Source organism: Sinocyclocheilus grahami, unplaced genomic scaffold (genome assembly GCF_001515645.1).
Source record: "Sinocyclocheilus grahami isolate Dianchi unplaced genomic scaffold, SAMN03320097.WGS_v1.1 scaffold790.1, whole genome shotgun sequence".
Taxonomy (NCBI): domain Eukaryota; kingdom Metazoa; phylum Chordata; class Actinopteri; order Cypriniformes; family Cyprinidae; genus Sinocyclocheilus; species Sinocyclocheilus grahami.
This window is the reverse complement of record NW_015505969.1, coordinates 169,901-189,215: the sequence shown is the minus strand read 5'-3', so window position 1 is coordinate 189,215 and position 19,315 is coordinate 169,901. Positions and strand designations below refer to the sequence as shown.

The 19,315-nt window shown below is 39.0% G+C and overlaps 2 protein-coding genes and 1 pseudogene across 4 annotated transcripts in view; 2 read left to right on the top strand and 1 right to left on the bottom strand.

Moving 5' to 3' along the window:
* The first annotated feature begins 111 nt into the window (after positions 1-111).
* LOC107561742 (trafficking protein particle complex subunit 4) lies at positions 112-3,067 on the top strand. 2 transcript variants are annotated; one of them, XM_016246215.1, is made up of 5 exons: positions 112-297; positions 430-592; positions 2,063-2,166; positions 2,277-2,403; positions 2,515-3,067. In XM_016246215.1, exons 1-5 carry the CDS (start codon positions 123-125, stop codon positions 2,591-2,593), a joined length of 648 nt encoding a protein of 215 aa, XP_016101701.1. In that variant the 5' UTR covers positions 112-122; the 3' UTR covers positions 2,594-3,067. The 2 variants fall into 2 exon arrangements, with proteins under 2 accessions (XP_016101701.1, XP_016101700.1); XM_016246214.1 differs by having other exon boundaries at positions 418-592.
* Positions 3,068-3,734: 667 nt separating this feature from the next.
* On the bottom strand, positions 3,735-6,775 carry LOC107561732 (glucose-6-phosphate translocase-like; annotated as a pseudogene).
* A 62-nt stretch (positions 6,776-6,837) lies between these two features.
* Positions 6,838-19,315, top strand: part of LOC107561747 (calmodulin) — a 38,766-nt gene continuing 26,288 nt past the window's right edge. Inside the window, exons 1-2 of one of the 2 annotated variants that reach the window (XM_016246220.1) lie at positions 6,838-6,986; positions 7,570-7,719. In XM_016246220.1, coding sequence (XP_016101706.1) covers positions 7,648-7,719 — 72 coding nt within the window. In that variant the 5' untranslated portion in view covers positions 6,838-6,986; positions 7,570-7,647. Of the gene's footprint in view, positions 6,987-7,569; positions 7,720-14,775; positions 14,928-19,315 lie in introns of those variants that run through there. The other variant, XM_016246221.1, reaches the window with a different exon arrangement.

Sequence of the window (19,315 nt, the reverse complement as noted above, 5' to 3'; positions counted from 1 at the left end):
GTTATAATAAAAATATAGTTTGTAGACTACTAAATGATAGCTTATCGTATTTGTATTACTATTATTTTATATTTTCCCACACGCAACAAAGTCACATGACTGCTCCGCTGACAGGAAGAAAGATGGCGATCTTCAGTGTGTATGTTGTCAATAAGGCCGGTGGACTCATCTACCAGTACGATAATTATGTACCTCGAGCTGAAGTTGAAAAAACATTCAGCTTTCCGCTTGATTTAGTTTTAAAGATTTACGATGAGAAGCTAGTTGTGTCGTTCGGACAGCGGGACGGGATCAGAGGTGCGTATGTGTGTGTGTGTGCGCAACCCATCCCATGTATTATTACACATTTATAGGGCCATCACTGGAGTCCAGCATGTGTTCTTGTGAGCTATACAGTACGTGTTTTGTCGCGTGCAGTGGGTCATGCGGTTCTGTCCATTAACGGGGTGGATGTGAATGGTAAATACACGGCTGAAGGGAAGGAGATACTGGAATATCTGAAAGATCCTGCCAACTATCCAGTGTCCATCAGATTCGGGCGACCTCGCCTTACCTCCAACGAGAAACTCATGCTGGCCTCAATGTTTCACTCGTGAGTAGACTTCAGTAAACATGGTTCAACTAGGGGTGTGCGATATTGACAAAAAACTAATATCTCGATATTTTCTGGGATTTTATCGATAACGATAATTAGACGATATTTTGCTGAGTGTGTTATTGTGCTGGTACCTTAAAGGGGTCATATGATGCTTTTTTAAAGATCATTATTTGGTGTAACAGAATATGTTGACATGCTTTAATGTTCAAAAACACATTATTTTTCAAATACTGTACATTATTGTAGGTCCTCTATGCCCCGCCCCGAAGACAGCTGACTCCTAATGTTTTTATTCTGTGTGGTGGTCAGTTCATACTGAGAGAAATTAATATTTTCCAATAAGTTTAAACTGATTTTTGCATTTTATGGGCATTTTTACCTTTATAAAGTCATTTTTTTCTGTATGTGTCCATTATCTTTTGAGTCAAATTCTTACATGCAATCAGGGAATTATAATAAGAAGACATTTGGGCTGTTATCAAGCAAATTAAATCAACACAGAAGCTGCGTCTGAAGTGGCATTTATGAATACTGATATTTACAATTATTTAAATAATAAAAGATACATTGAATATGAAATTAAAACCGCCAGTAGGTGGCAGCAAGTCACTATTAATAAACTAATTGCGCACACGCACTTGTCTAGACTTCACGTAATGTATACGTGCGCTCTGTAGGGATGTTTTGAATGGTTTTTGCAAAATACTCGATAATGTCAAATCGCACATGGTTAAAACAACAATTACGATATTATCGCAGACGATATATATCGCACACCCCTAGGTTCAACCCATTGTTGTAATGTTGCTAATGTTGTTTTAAACCTGTATGACTTTCTTTCATCATTTAAACACAAAAGGAGATGTTAGGCATCCACTTTTGTGTTCTCAGAACAGCACAACTGTGTTATCTTATTTTGGTATGTTTTTATTCTTGCAGTTGCAGCAATTATTTTAATCCTAACTGATGCAGTGTGTAGCTTTTCATTTCTTCAACAAATATGTTGGAAGACGTACTCGTGTACATATTCCAGGATGGAATATGCCAAGATTCATTGGACCCGAATTGTGAAAAAGTGGTTCAGTGAGCATGAGAAATCATTTTCATGTATGAATTCTGTTCTAAAGCTTTTTGAAAGTTTCAGGATGTGCTGGAGTTGACTTGACTGAGTGGTTCAACTCTCCCATCTTGGTCAACTCTTGGTGGGAACAAATGTTGTGATGTTGCATAATGTTGTCGAAGCAATGCCACAACAAAAACCCAATGCTAACGAAGACTTTAACGTGTTCTTGCTGAGTAAAAGTGCTGATTTCTTAATAAATGTTACTGATCACAAATCTTTGAGTGGTAGTGTAATATATAGATAACTCATTATAAGATTCATAACATTCATAATAAACCCCTGATCATGAATACAAAATACTGTTGTACCTGTGATGATTGGATTTTCTTGTCTTTTCTAAGGCTGTTTGCCATTGGATCACAGTTATCACCTGAAGTCGGCAGCTCTGGTATTGAAATGCTGGAGACAGATGTGTTCAAACTGCACTGCTTTCAAACACTCACAGGTCTTTTTTTTCCTCTCGTTGTAAGAAAAGGTTCAATTTAGTCAGAATGTAGAATTATGTGCTGAACAAAACCAGTGATTTTGACAGAACTGTTTTCTTATTTTTTGCAGGTATCAAGTTCATTGTATTGGCAGACCCTCGACAGTCTGGTATTGATGCCCTCCTAAGAAAGATTTATGAGATCTATTCAGACTTTGCACTGAAGAATCCTTTCTACTCTTTAGAAATGCCTATCAGGTGTGTAATGTTTTTTTTTTACTATCACTAGTCATAATGTTATGAGCTTTGCATGCTGTCCAATTTGTTGCTTGCCACAAAGGTGTTGTGTGTAACAAAAATTTCTTTCAGATGTGAGCTTTTTGACCAAAATCTAAAGAGTGCCCTGGAAATAGCAGAGAAAGCTGGGGCATTTGGACCCGGGTCTTGAACCAGACTTGCACCGTGTATGTACATCCACCTGACAGGATCTCCAAACGTTCTGCTGTCAAACTTGTCCAGAAAAATGGGATAAATACTTCCATCAACTTTTTAAGGAATACGAACAAGAGTTTTCCTCAAGCTCAAACGACTGAACATAGTTTAAGACCACTGTGTTTGGTTAATTTACTTTTCTCTTGAAATTAAGTCCCAAATATTGGAAACTTATTTCACATAACCTTTGTAAATAATCTACATGGACACAGTTTATGTTTGTAATGTGCGGAACATCTATACAAGATGAAGCAGCTCAATACATGTTATTGAAACAGGTTTATTAGCGTCTTTCTAAATGTAATGAAATTTCCGTATCATTTGCTTTCTGTCAGGAGATTATGAAAATCTGTTTCTGAAGTTTGGTCTTACATTTTTCATTAATGATAACTCATTACATTGTGCTATTAAACATTCATGTGATCTAAAATGTTGTCATATTTCATCCTACACATTTATGAATTTGTAATACTGCAGATACAGAGGTAGGACCAGTTAAAGCTCTAAAACGAATAAAAAAAATACTAGAAATAAATTTATTTTAACAGTAATAAAATGTCAATAGCACTGAAGAAATGGCTTTAACATGCCTTAACCAAATGATAAAGTTCTGCAATGTAAGTGTTGAGTGAGAAGATTCAGAACAGTGTAAAATACTGTTATCTGTCGGCGCTGATGGCTTCGTGGGCAGCGTGCCGACATGTAGCGCCTCTGCGCTTCGGGCGTCCCGAGTTCGAGTCCCGGCTCGCAGACCTTTCCCAATCCCACCCCCCTCTCTCTCACCCACTTTGCTTCCTGTCGAACTACTGTCCTATCTAAATAAAATGCCAAAAATAAACCTTAAAAAAATTAAAATAAACCTTCTTAATTTGACAATAAATAACATGATGTGCAGAAAGTGACGCAACATGGTATCCTATTTCATACGTCGCTTAAAATAGTGTACTATCTTAGGAATAGATATCCACACGTAATTCATCTATATTTCATAAACAAAAGTAAAATCCTAGACAAGTTGTACCCTTTATTTGTTGTGCCCTTTATACAGTATCTTAAAAACTAGTTGAAAGACATTAAAAATAATACTATAATCATGTTTAGTTGGCCTTCTTGGGTACACTTCCCATCTTGGTGCGGATATTCCAGAGCAGGACGTATCCAACTGTGGTGGCAGTACAGGTTATTTCTGCTACCCAGAATGCTGTGTTACAGCCATAGTGCTTTGCAATGGTGCCGAATGGCAACCCTGACAGGAAACCACCAACTGCCAGCAAACAAAAAACACATTAGTATTCTTTGAAAAGGGCAAATGGTTAACATCATGATATTGCTGCAAATTTTATTTGAGAGGTCAGAACTTTAAGAAATTTTGCAGCAAAAACACCAGTATGGATATTTACTCCAAAACTCCAAACAAGGCAATCGGTCCATAGGAGGAAAAGCCAAAAACAGCACCCAGCAAAAAAATACAGACCTGTGTGGAAATTATAATAGAACATGTACATTATAGAACCCATAAACACAGTCTTTCCTGCATTGACATATGCCCAAGTTTACAATATCAAGCAGCATAACAGGCTGTTGTTGTACAGCTAAAATAACTTGATGCAGATGACAATGGAAGCCTTGCACATTCAAGTTAAAAATGGCTGCACCTGCTGCATTAAAAATAAGGTGGATACTGAAAAGCTAAAAACGAAATATATTAGACAACACACAGTACCCATTAGTGCCGACTGGCCCTCGTCCTGGATGAGGAAAAGTTGCCCCCAGTCAGTGTAAGCAGTCTTCACCCCAAACACCACCAATTATCCCAATGACAACACCCAAAGATATGGAGAAAAGATGAACCCTTTAAAGGTGCTTACATTTTTGCTGCTGCCTGAAATTAGGGGTAGATACCAGATGGATCAAATGTACAACTGTTCTTGGAGGACAGATAGAAAACTCCAATAGTTCTACATGAGTGACCTTCGACAAAAAACCTTAATTAACACACAGACCTAGTAAAACACGCCCCTTTGAACTCTGTTTTGGTAAAATAGTTCATTAAAGAACTAGCAAGTAAAACCTTTGATCTGATGCAGACTTTCACAATGTCATAGAACAGCAATGACCTATATAAGCAAAACAAGCCATAGTAAACAACTAAGTATGGAAAATTAAGATAACATGAAACCACATTCCCTGCCAGTTTTAATTCCTTAATGTGATGTATTTCCTACTGAAGCAGGTTATTCAGTGGAATTGGTTATACTCATAAAATACATGTGCATGTGTATTGTGAAGTCTTTTGTACCTCCTTTGACTTTGTTTGCACCAGCTTCGATATTTGGCAGGCCAACTTCACTGGGCTCATTTTGGATTTAGAGCAGACAGAAGATGGACATGACCACACAAGTCAGGCCGGAGATGGACAGCGTAAACCTCCAGCTGTAGCTTTGGGCCATCAGTGTGGCAATTATGGGCCCGAGACCCCCAGCCAAATTCATACTACAGGATATTAATGACCACCAGGTCCCAAACTGAGATGGCTCAGACCTCTATTTAAACAATTGATTCAATTAATTTTATATGTACTCTAGAAATGCACCTGAAACTTATGCATTATGTACAATATCATTCAAAAGTTTGGCGTTAGTATTACAACAACAACAAAAAAGATCAAAAGTGACAGTAAAAACATCTATAATGTTTCAAAAGATTTAATTTCAAATAAATGCAGTTCTTTTGAACTTTCAATTCATCAAAGATTCCTGAAAGAAATGTATCGTGGTTTCCACAATATATTACACTTTATAACTGTTTTCAAACCTTGATAACAATAGGAAATTTTACTTGATTGCCAAATCAGCATATTTGAATGATGTCTGAAGGATCAAGTGACACTGATGACTGGAGTAATGATGCTGAAAATTCCACTATAAAGAACCTTCTGTGCAATGGTTCCATCAGTGTAAAAGGTCCTTAATGGAGTCATAGATGCCAATAAAGAACATGTTGTTTTTAAGAGTGTATATACATTTGTATGTACAATGCAAGTCCATGGATTACAGGATCAGATCCATACCTTGCCAGAAACCACAGGCCTGAGAACACTGCCACCGACGAGGACTGTGAGAAAACCACATTGATGCTACCAACCATAAACAGCCCAACAGAGAAAAGCCTTTGTGCGCTCATCTGATCGGACAGCACATCGCTTATGAACTTGCTAATGGCATAGGCCAGTGATTGACTGCTAGTGATAAGACCTGCAGTGCACAAAGATGAAATAAACATTGATTAGACTTCAACAGAGAGTGATTCCCATTCAGAACCACTCAAAATGATCGGATTGCAGTCCTAAAGCAAATGGTCGGAACCAACAATTCATTAGATTCCCTACAATTCACGCCTCAGAGATGGGTATAAATACATAAAAATGTTTTTAAAATAAAAATACGAAATACTGTGTGGAAAAATGTATTTAAATACAAATACAAAATACTGTGTGGAAAAATTTATTTAAATACAAACACAGTATTTTTTGTTTTGAAACTACACAAAATACATGTGAAATTGGCCATCCAATGAAGGCATCCCTATAGGCTGAAATCTATCTGGACCTATTCTGAATGCAAAAAAAAACAAAAAACATTTAGATGTGTGCAACTGCTTCCATTTTACATATCCCTTCCCTTCCCCTGACCTGTAGAAATACAAAACTACAATTGTTTTTTACTTTTTATACTTATTTCGTGTAAAGTTTACTTAGCTGTATATAAAGTTTATTCAAATTAGAAAGTTTATCTAAAATGTACATTTTAATTCATTTAATTAGCATTTAACGCTATTTGCTCAAAGGTTTTTTTCTGATGAACAATACAACCAAAAGCTGAAGATTTTTTTGTGGTGTACCATTCATCAGTGTTTGTATCAGTATTGTAATTTAGTGTTATACATATGTTATCATATACAGTATGTTTTGTTCTAATGTCACAAGTCATAATCTCAAGTTTACTGGGCTTTACTGTCGCTGTCATCAGTTGAGTCGCCTCTGCACTGCGTTTCCCAGCATCCCTCTTGCCACTCTCCTGCACTCCCTTGTCAATTACTCACACCTGACATCCATCAGTGAATCCTCCTCACTTGTCATGGCCAATCAAGCTCCCTATAAGAAAACACTCATTCCACAAGCTTATTGTCTGGTCTCGCGGTTGCTATGTGTTACTCACCTATCCAAGTCTTTATTTATTCGCCAGTTCTCCAGCGATTGACTCCACGGTCATCTGCTCCAATGATCCCACCTGGAGGAAAGGACCTGTGAATGCATCAAGCTAAGCTACTCTACTCTATCTGTTACCTGGGTACTTCCCGTCTCACTGGTGTCTTGTCTTTTCATGCCACTGCCTTCAATAAATCTAATGTGATATTGAATTACTCTTGTGTCCCCGTTGTGTATGCTGACATTTACACGATTCTTTTGTGTGGGTTTAAGAAGTGTAATGTGTCCTCCAAAATGACCCACAACTTTATTAGTTTACACGTGAAGAAATCCATTTATTCATAAACCTATCACAAAATGATTGTATGGCAAACTGCTTCCTCTCATCAATGCTTTCTGATGGTTTGGAGAACAATTAGGCTGATATACAGGGCAACTTTTTATTTTTATTTTTTATTTTTTTGAGCAATGTTGCTTGGGCACTTTCCAATTGAGATTGGGTAACAAATTTCTATATGGATACTTTAGATCAGTCGTGGGCCCTGTGTCTCACCTGGTTGCCCATTGATGGCAACATTAGCCAAAGTTGCCCAGCAACATTGCTCAAATGTTGTTTCGTGTATCATCAGCCTTACTCCAAATCTACCCTGTCGTTTCACAGAATCATACAAAGGCAAGCATGTGTTAAGTGTCAAGCAAGTGTCAAAAAAGCTTTGTCCGTTTAGGAAGGAGCGCACAGTCTGCGGTGTAGAGGCAGGCGAAAGTGTAAACGAGGCTTCAACTGCACAAACACAGTTTCCACTATGAGAGAACGCGGCAGCTGTATGGATTCCACCGCTTGCAGTGTCCCAGTGGCGAGGCCATACATTTTTAAAGTGAGTGGACTTTGGTGAAATAGGGTGGACCTCAATGCCTACTCAATTAAATTTTACAATATGGTATACAAATTATTTGACAATTAAATGTTATTTATTGATGGCGAACAGTTTCATGAAGCAGCTATAGCTTGTATATTATAGCTATAGCTTATAAATGCCTAAAGCAAGGAAGACAAGTCGCGATATAGTGCTGAGGCATGAACACTGTAACAAGACAGTGTTCAATAATTCATTTTAATAAATTGAATAAGCAGTTCTTCTAAGTAATGTAACTTAGTGTATTAGTAGCAGTTTATGGTTGACAAACATACAATGATGGAATGCAAATTAGAATTTGAAGTAGTCTATTTTATAAAATGATAATTCGATATATGACACCAACATCGACCACATCATCATAATGTATATTTGTAGACAATAAAATTTAGCATATTTTGGCAAGCAGCAGACTAAAATCTGGCTTGGAGAGAGATTGATTATTAGCATAAGTTATGAAGGCTGTATGCCACATACATGTAAGCATGAATATGCAGACCCAGCACATTATATTTTTATTAAAAGGATAGTTCACCCAAAAATGAAAATTGCCCCATGATTTACTCATCCTCAAGCCATCCTAGGTGTATATGACATTCTTCTTTCAGATGAATACAATTACATATATATATATATTAATACAATTGAGTTATATTAAATAATGTCCAGGCTTATCCATGCTTTATAATGGGAGTGGATGGTAGCCCAAAATTTGAAGGTCAAAACAATTGCACCCATCCATTATTGCACCCATATTATCCATTTATTCAATAAAAAGATATAACAGTGTGTAAATATCACCGGCTATAAAAATCGCACTTACCCAAGTCGGCGAGTAGAAAAACAAGCCGGTGAATGCGCCATATATTTCGATGCTGGCAGCTCACAGGCGGGGCAAAAATCTTATTCTTCTTTCTCTTGTTAATAAAATATTGTAGATCAGTAATTTTAAACCTGCATGAGTGCACACCTCTTGACCGTAGATTGGAGTTGATGTGCCGTGGTTTTGCTTAGATGAGTTATGAGCGGGCTCAAGCAACAACGTCACATGTCTGACAAAAAAACTGTATTATACCGTAAGACTGAACCGTAGCTTGCTGTTAACATTTTATCATTTACAGTATTTAACTGTATTTACATAGAAATGTACATTACTGTAGAAAATTCCCTGTATTTTTACAGCAGGTTTTTTACAGTGCAGTTTTTGGAGCCCAAACAAGTCATCTTAAAGAGCAAGAAATAGACGTCTTGGCTTTGCATTGTAAATCGCATAATCATATGCATCATAATCCATGAATCTCATAAAGTATGGCGAGGTGCTTTAAGCGAGCAGTTGCCTGAACGAATAGATGTTTCTTTTGATCTTGCCATTAGTGGAGAATAGCTGCTTTGCACTACATTAAGTCATGGGGAGGGTGATGATTACTCTCTGAAGTTTATTCATGTTTGGAAATATATCAGAAGGGCAACTGTCTATTACTTCCATTAGTGACGGGAAGTTTTGTCCTCCCTCAGCTTTCCTATTGAATCTGATCTGTAAAAACACTCAGCTTGTAATGGCCTGGGTGTTTGTCCCTTTAAGACTCTGATTCGGGGTTTTTCTCTGCCCCTGCACTCATGTGTATATGCTGGGGAGAACACATTGTACTTCCTATCGTTTTGTTGCACCTTCCTTTAACACTAATACATTCGTTGATGGTGACCTGCATTGTGTGTTTCTTTCTTCCATAACGCACAATAGGTTACAAGCTCAGCATCCTTGATCTTTATGCCATAATGTCGACTTGGTGATTCAAGCAAGTCTTTGTCAGCAAAGGTCCCGGACTGTGGTTGACAGGCCGCGGCTGTTTTCATTATTCCATACTGATCCTCATGAAAATGGCTCCTTAGCTCGGGGCTGCTTATCTCATTCCATAAGCGCCGTAGCTCATCATAATTCCTCACATTAGTATTTCTTCTAAGATTTGACATCCACTGAGTCACTGAGCCTAGCAGGCAGCTTTCTTTGTCTGGAGGTGGTTACATTGAAGTTTGTAATTTCATGTTTAGTCATTAACTCATCTGTGAGTTTCAGAACTATTCTCTTAAGAATTGTCTCTTAAGACAGAAAATGCATCTTTTAACATGTCAACAAGGTGGATACAGTCCTAAACACACAGAGTCGGGCTTTGCAGTACTTTTGTGTCAAAGTCAGTGCACTCAAAAAGTTTTACAAATGTGACTAATAAAAAAAGAAATCACTTCATTTGGATCTGTTGTAGAAGAGCCTGTGCCTCGATTTTTGTCTGGCTGTGGCTATTTCCACTACATTCGGCAAGTAATTCTAAAATACAATCAAATAAAATAAGCACCTTGCTTACAGACCCTGATTTCGAGCTCCATCGAGTGTCAATGGATCGCTCAAGCTCAAAACACTGGCGACTTGGATGAAGTTGTTTCTGTATTTCCATAAATCTAGCGTGTCGGGTGCTTCTCGTCATGAATGTATGTAAAGAATTCAGCGTATCAAAAAATGTGCTGACGTGAACGGAAAGTTGATGCTGCTGCCAGAACCAGATTTAAGCAATGAGAATTACAGTGCACGTAAACTGCACGGGGAAAGGTCTGCTTCAAAAGAACATGCACTCCTCCCTTATGTCCAGACATAACGGAGGCCTCATCGAAGCTGAAGCCTACACAAAGAGATTGGTCCAGCTGTAGTGGTTCAATCACTTCCAGAATCTTTTTTTGAGATGCCAGCTGCAGTCATGTCTACAGTGGCCACAAAACCAGCGGCTCTTTCCTTTAGGGTTCCCTGGTGAAAATAACGGATACACACTGCGATCAGTTTTTGTTTTGACTCGTCTTTGTACTCGTCAGCGATCAGAGCAAAGTAAGTGCCCAGCGTTTCCTTAAATTCTGCTTTTATATTTCGCAGTAGTAAAGAAGCAGCCACCTCCAGCAAATCATTCTGCTTATTAAAGTGGTTTTTAGGCATCTCCTCAAGCCATGCCCTTATCTGTGGATCATAATTGGAAATTAACTTGAACAGTTCTATAAAGTTGCCTTGGTTCAAGGCATTGTCACTCTCTCTGTGGCCACAAAGTGGTATTCCCTGTTTGGCGCAAAACAACACAATGTCCAGAATTACCTTTAAATGTTCCAGATTTCTTTGTATGAATGACAGATTCATTGCATCGTGATTAATCTGGTTGACTACTGTGCCACGGCCAGATGTCTGACAGGCTCTAGAGCCATTATATTTTTCGAAAGCGATCAGATGTTGCTTACTCCCTTGGTGCCGCTCACAGGCCTGCGTGATGTGTTTCCAATCTCGGTATCCATCTTTAAACAAACACTCCCTCAAACATTGTGTCACTAAAATGACGACACATCTTGCAGTACACAGCATCATTTTTTATGCTATACTCTAGAAACGGGAACTTTGTGTACCACTTGGCAGCAAAATTTTGTTTTTTGTTGTGCGTGGAAACTCGCGTAAATGGGGCTGAGCAGGTGGTTCATTAAGTGCGGATAAATCAGCCGGTGGGATGCTTCTCTGCAGGATGGACCCAGGTTGAGAGGAGGTGCTGGTTGAGGGGAGAGATGACATTGTTGGCTGCATGTCATCAGTTGACGACGTGTCTGTATTGTCAGCATCGAGTGTACAGTCATGGCAAAAAGTTTTGGCAGTGACATCAATTTTGTTTTGCAAAGTTTGCTGCTTCAGTATTTGTAGATTATTTTTCCACATGTTTCTATGGTATAATGAAAAACAATGATAAGCATATCATAAGTTTTAAAGGCTTTTACTTGCAAAATAATATATATAATGAGTCAATATTTACAGTGTTGACCCTTGTTCTTCATAACCTCTGCAATTCGCTCTGGCATGCTGGATATTAGATTCTGGGCCAAATCCTGACCGATGGCGATCCATTCTTGCCTTTATTAGTTCTCGGAGTTGATCACAATTTGTGGGCTTCTGCTTGTCCTAGCCTTTTGAGGACTGACCACAGGTTCTCTATGGGATTGAGATCCGGGGAGTTGCCTGGCTACGGATCCAAAATTTCAATGTAATGATCTTCGAGCCACTTCTTTATCACTCTTGCTTTGTGACATGGTGCTCCATCATGCTGGAAAATGCACAGATCATCACCAAATTGCTCATGGATCGTTGGAAGAAGTCATTCTTGCAGGACGTTTTGATACCATTCTTTATTTATGGCAGTGTTTTTGGGCAGAATTATGAGAAAGCCCATTCCCTTGGTTGAAAAGCAACCCCAGACACGGATGGTCTCAGGATGCTTCACTGTTGGCACAACACAGGACTCATGGTAGCGTTCACCTATTTTCCAGGTGTCCCAAACAGTCGGAAGGGAGCTTCATCAGAAAACACAACTTTGCACCAGTCTTCTGCTGTCCAATCCTTGTACTTCCTGCAGAATTTCAGTCTGTCCTTGACATTTTTCTTGCAGAGAAGTGGCTTCTTTGCTGCCCTTCTTGACACCAGACTGTTGTCCAAAAGTCTTGGCCTCACTGTGCGTGCAGATGCTCTCACACCAACCTGCTGCCATTCCTGAGCAAGCTCTGCACTGGTGGTGACAGGATTCCGTAGCTGACTCCTCAGGAAGAGATGGTCCTGGCGCTTACTGGACACTCTGGGACGTCCTGAAGACTTCTTTACTGCAGTCAAACCTCTCTCCTTGAAGTTCTTGATGATCCAGTAAATGGTTCTTTTAGGTGCAAAATTCTTTGTAGCAATTTCCTTGCATGCAAGGCCATTTTAATGCAAAGCGATGATGGCTGCATGCGTTTCTTTGGAGGTATCCATTGCTAACAAGAACACAATGATTGGAAGCGTTTCTTCCCTTCTTTTTATAGCAATCAGTCCGCTCTTACAATCTAATTTAGTATGACAGTGATTTCACCTGACTAGTACTTATTCACACTTTCACATGTGTTGCTAATATGATTAGTTAATGTTAGCGGGTCATTTGTGTCAGGATCAAAAAACAGTGAAATTTGTTTTGTTTTTTTGTGAAAAGTTCCTTTTTTGGCCAATTAAGCTTTTAGCAATCATTTAAAATGCATCGGATCACTCTACACAATATAGAAACAATGTGAATGAACACCACAACAGCTTAAGCTGCAAACTTTGTAAAACACAACATTTATGTCACTGCCAAAAATTTTGGCCATGACAGTAGTTTCAGACTCTACACTCTAAAAAAAAAATGCTGGGTTAAATACAACCCAGTGCTGGGTAAAATAGGGACAAACCCAGCAATTGGGCTGTTTTGACCCAGCGGTTGGGTTAAATGTTTAACCCAACCTTCTGGGTAGTAATGCAACCGCTGGGTCAAAACAACCCAATTGCTGGGGTTGTCCCTATTTTACCCAGCACTGGGTTGGATATTTTTTAGTGTATTCCTGAATCAGTCCGCTCTTACAATCTAATTTAGTATGACAGTGATTTCACCTGACTAGTACTTATTCACACTTTCACATGTGTTGCTAATATGATTAGTTAATGTTAGCGGGTCATTTGTGTCAGGATCAAAAAACAGTGAAATTTGTTTTGTTTTTTTGTGAAAAGTTCCTTTTTTGGCCAATTAAGCTTTTAGCAATCATTTAAAATGCATCGGATCACTCTACACAATATAGAAACAATGTGAATGAACACCACAACAGCTTAAGCTGCAAACTTTGTAAAACACAACATTTATGTCACTGCCAAAAATTTTGGCCATGACAGTAGTTTCAGACTCTACACTCTAAAAAAAAAATGCTGGGTTAAATACAACCCAGTGCTGGGTAAAATAGGGACAAACCCAGCAATTGGGCTGTTTTGACCCAGCGGTTGGGTTAAATGTTTAACCCAACCTTCTGGGTAGTAATGCAACCGCTGGGTCAAAACAACCCAATTGCTGGGGTTGTCCCTATTTTACCCAGCACTGGGTTGGATTTAACCCAGCATTTTTTAGTGTATTCCTGTTTTTTTTTTTATATATATTTAATCAAAGATATCTGTTTCGACATGCTCGCCTCATGCGTGCCGTGTAGATATTAGTTTATATTTCACTAGCATAAACTCACCTAAACTCACCTTCCCATCCCCCAACATTTCGTGATTGGCTGAAACAGTAATAACAGTTTATCTATTGGCTGTAGTTAGGCTATTTATAAAAAACATGTTTTTACACAAATAATTATGTATTTCTGAAACATGATATGCATATTTGAGCGTGTATAGAATATAGACCACCTTGTCTGCGTTCCACTTCAATCTCGGAGCGCGCGCACAAAAAACTGCCCGTCAACGTGCGAGTGTAAATATGAATCTCCTTTCGCAGCATTGCACCAAGCACATCACACTCTTTTACTCAACAATTCGTCCATGCTTCTTTTTCCACTCCAACGTTTTCCCACTAAAAGCTGCACAGATACATTTGCTTACCCCGATAGGCCTTTATATAAACGATTTAGAAAGTTAAATCAATTCACACTTGACTGAACTATTCACACTTCATATCACCACAATATGTATTGTCATGTAGTAATGCTTTAAACTCATTTGACAAGCTAGTTGATAAAAAAACAACCGATTAACTCTCAAAACTGATTGGCTAACGCAACTTTTTGCCCTTGTTGGTGCTCTTTTATTCTTTCATGTTAACTGAAGGCAAAGCTGAATGATGCACTATTTTAACTTTAATCAACAAGTACAACTGACCATGACAACCTCACCTTATCTTATTCCAGAAAAGTCCATCTCCCAATGCTGAACAAAAATACTAAATCTTAAATGTATTTAAAATACAGATTACCTTTTTTTTTTTTGCAAAGGCTTTAAAATACAAAATAGTATTTTGTATTTCAAACACGTATTTTAAATACATGTATCTGAAATACTGCCCATCCCTGTTTATAATCCACCAAAGCATAGAAGATAAACCACAGTATGAATGTATCTGTGTGCGGTAATGAGATGAAGCTGGCGCGGAGGGATACACTGTAAATGAGGCCAGAGCGCTTTACTACACCTCAATCTGCGGTTCACTCACTCGCTGACTCGCATCCATACACAGAGGAGCAGATCCTGCGTTTATACGTCAACGTTTAAAACACAAACAGCTGTCTGTTGCTGATTTTTCACGTATTTATCGGACGGCCTTTGTTTAAGTATGGTAAGTACAGCCTGACGTTTATGTCGGGTTTTCTTTTTTTGCATCCTGTCAGACAGTTTGACAGCTAATAACGGTTGTACCAATTATATAAGCTTTGTTTTTACCGTTTTATGATGTCAAACGTACAAAGGGGATTTTTATTTTAGGTTTAGTAAAAGTGAAAATGCATCGCAACACATCTATATTTTATTTATACAAACCGCTAATTAGCGCTATCCAACAGATGCACATTAACACGTGTTGTGTATATTATAGGAGAAGCAAATACTGTTCTCTATGAATTCATCTTAAAGGGATAAACGAATAACGTTGCCGTTTAGCGCACTGCTCGCGCGCCAGCTGAAGTCTGTCAATCACCTGCGCACCAGTTTCTGTACGGTTTCTTGAATATTCTTTAATGTAAACTAGCTTTTTTGCCACTTTAGAGTCTAGTAGTTGCAAATGCATATTTGTTATGCAGTGCAGAGCATGCATGGTGTAAATCCACGGCATTGACAGCTGTTGAGTGTCTCTTAGATGCATATTATTATATTCTGCTCATCTCCGTGTGTGTGTGAACAGTGACTGGCTGCTAATTTTACATGGGCTGAGCTCATTGCCTTTAACAGAAGGATACGTGTGGGCGTGGCGGTGTAAAAATAACTATCAGCAAAGCATATGCGCTCAAGTTCCTCATTTCAGGAAGAATCTGTCGCTTACCTTGCTCCATATATTTGCTTTGCATGCACGTTCACAAACGTGCACAAAAGTTTGCAAACGTCCTGCGGATATGAGACTGTGTCTCTGTTGCATTTGCATGGGCCAAAGTTAACTAACATGTAGGATAGCTGTTGCGCAGCGGTTGTTAAAAAATGCGATTTAGCATCTCGCAGCCCCAAGATGATCATATAGCTGTATAAGGCATAATTATGAATGGAGTGGACCGTGAGGTTGCATATTGCAGCAGGCTGAACTGCAGTGACGGATCCCGGTTGTCCCCCTCCCCCATTTCCCTCTGCATTGAACCAAATCATAGCTGGTGCAGCAACACGCTGACACTGGATCTGCAATGCAGACGCACTCTCGCTCATCAAATTGGAATGCTACTCGGAGAGGACTCTTGTTGCATGACAAACATTTGTCCTCTCATGCTCCACTTAATCCACAGTAATTGCTGCAGTCATTGAAATGCGGTAACGGGCCTGAGAAGCAGCGCGCAGAATATGTTAGCCGGAAGCAACGATACGGCAGCCCACCTGCATCCAAACCAGGCATTTAAAGGGGTCATATGATGCGATTTCAATTTTTCCTTTCTCTTTGGAGTGTTACAAGCTCTTGGTGCATAAAGAAGATCTGTAAATTTGCAAAGACTAAAGTCTCAAATCCAAAGAAATATTCTTTATAAAAGTTCAGAGTCAGCCACACCCCCCTAAAACGGCTCGTTCTAACATGCCCCCACATATCTACCTCACTGTGTGGGAAGATTTGCATAACGGAGTGGTAATATTTCCTTAAGAGCGCAGAGCGCCTTTCTGAAGATTCACTCCGCTCGCTCAATACGCTCAGTGCCGCTCGCTCAACCCAGAATGCCGTTTGGTGATTTGCCTGTTGTTTGTCATTTCTCCGATCACAAATGCAGACAGAGTTTTGTTTACGCGGCGCAACGCGTAAAAAGACAGTATAAGTCATGCCTCGTTTGTGACAGGTTTTAATGTTTTTGTGTCGTCGCTCCGGCTGGGACACAGCGTCAACGGTACGTGAGGGGCGTAACATTTCCGTCTCATGCTTGAGGTATTCGGCCAATCACAACGCATTGCATAGCTGGCCAATCACAGCACACCTCGCTTTTTCAGACCGATGAGCTTTGTAAAAATCTACGTGTTTCAGAAAGGCGGGGCATAGAGGAGAAACAATAATGTACAGTATGTGGAAAATAATGTGTTTTTTTAACTTGAAACCGCATAAACATTTCATTACACCAAATACACAAAATAATGTTCTTTTTAGCAATGTCATATGACCCCTTTAACCATCCGTGTGCAGCTGATCCTGGAGGGCATGTGTGCACCTGATGTCTTGATACAGTCTGAATGGAGGGCCGCCCCACCATTGCTTTGCGCTAGACCAAAGTTTGATTATGCTTCACTTTTGAGACAGTTGAGCAAAGGTCAAATATATGCATATGAAAAGTCATATGATCAAGAAATATTCAACTAGTTCTCTTTGTGCTCATTTTGGATTCATTTGGTTTGGGCAAAGCTTTTATACCATTATCAATGTAATGACTTTAAAATGTCCTGTAGTGTAAGCAAAACCATTTAAAAAAATATATATATAAGTTACTGCATCGTTCAAAAGTTTGGGGTTTGAGTTCAGAGATATAATGAACAAATAAATGCTGTACTTTTAAACATTGTACTCATCAGAGAATCCTGGGGAAAAATGTGGCACGTTTGACAAAAAATATAAAGCAACGCAACTGTTTTCAATTGATAAATGTTTCTTGAGCAGCAAATCAACATATTAAATGCAAAGGATCATGTGACACTGAAGACTCAAATAATAGCTGCTGAAAACTCAGTTTTGCATCACAGGAGTAAATTGCATTTTAAAGGTCCCCTGAAATGCTTAGAAGCACGCAGCGTTACTCTGTGTTGACATCATTTTAACAAACAAAGACAGGGCGGGACATATCAAGCAGCCCCGCCCCTTTTTAAAATAGCCAATAGTGTTTGTTTATATCACAGCTTGGGCTAGAGCCGTTCAGAGCCTTGAGCTCCGTAAAGCCACATTTGACAGGGTATGCCAGCCACAATCTCATCCATATTGCTATAAAATATAGCATTCTGTGTAGAATTCAAATAGCTCCGATACATTTTGTGGTCTGTGCCGACTCGCGCATGTGATCCGCTCCATGCTATCATGTCTCTGGACCAGAGCAGAGTGTGTGTGGTGTGGTGGTTAGCGTGACACAGCGCGAAACCAGACTTATTTTTTATGGGAAACACTGTAGTCTCATAATTTAAGATTTAAATTCTGCAGATTACATCATTGTCCAGTATTGTACTGTCAGCAATTTATTATAAAAACGTTTTCATAATTGTAACAGGGATCCCCCGAATTTGGTGGAGATCCGCCGGCGCGTTCGCGAGATAGTGACACCAGTCAACTCTTTCACTTCAGTAAGGAGTTCTCTTGTTCAGGCAGCAGCATTCGAACGTTGTCTTATTCGACAGTAAGTGCCCCGCGAAGTGGACTTCACATGATATTCCGCCATGATTCCAGTTCCAAGGGAACGTACACGTTGCATTCAAAGGGCAGTAAAGTGCGCGAGACGTGAATTTATATTTATTTACAGAGGTAATTAAATTGTCACACTTCACACTTCTCTAGTAATTTCCGTCTGTGTGTGAAGACAGTAGAGCAAATCCGTGAATGAATGTTCCGAAGTAAAATAAACTTCAATGGAATAAAGTTGAATGGAATTGAATTGAATTAAAGTTGAATAAACTTCAACTGTACTGTTCAGTGCACTGATGTCAGACTCATTTTGAATAAAGTTTGTTAAATTGTTAAATGCCCTGCCTCCATCATTACATATCTTTGCCACGTCATTATAAGTGTTTGATCACCACATTTGAGTGATCATTGCAAAAAATGTGTTTGTATATATATATTCTGTTTATGTATATACTGTATTCTATATATAGTACCAATCAAATGTTTGGACACACGAATGGGAAAGTGTCCGAACTTTTGACTGGTACTTAGTGTTGCTTTCGTCAATGAAAATTGTGACTAAATATCGTCGTCAACGAACCTTTATCACGTGACAAAAACGAGACGAGACGCAATGTAAATGCTGGTCATGTGACGATGACTATAATTAAATGTGTAATGCAATATTGACGAATAAAAACGAGACACAATGTGGTTTAAAAAATAAAAACTATGCTAAAATGTCTCTTCATTTTCGTTGACCAAAACGAGATGAAACTAAATGTTATAACGTTATTTCATCTCGTTTAGTCGCGTTATTATTATTATTTTGCAGTATTTCTGTTTCCTGTGTCTCACTTCAGGGGCTGCATCAGGTCGCACTGCGCAGGCGACATCACTTCCTCAAGCCCCACTCACGGCATTATTTAGAACAGTGCTTCCCAACCGGGGTGCCGTGTAAAAACAATAATGTTTTTATATTTTTAAATTAAATTAATTAAAAAAGCAGCTATTATATAATATCCATTTCTAATGTCGCCAATAATTAGAGATGCACTGAAATTTCAGCTGCCGAAAATTAGTTCACCGCTCAGGATTCACTTTCACGTGGTGTGACGCTCTGCGTATTATCCCGCTCTATGCGTGTGTGCTCTGCTCAGTCGCTCACGGCCCATGTGAGTGCTCCACTC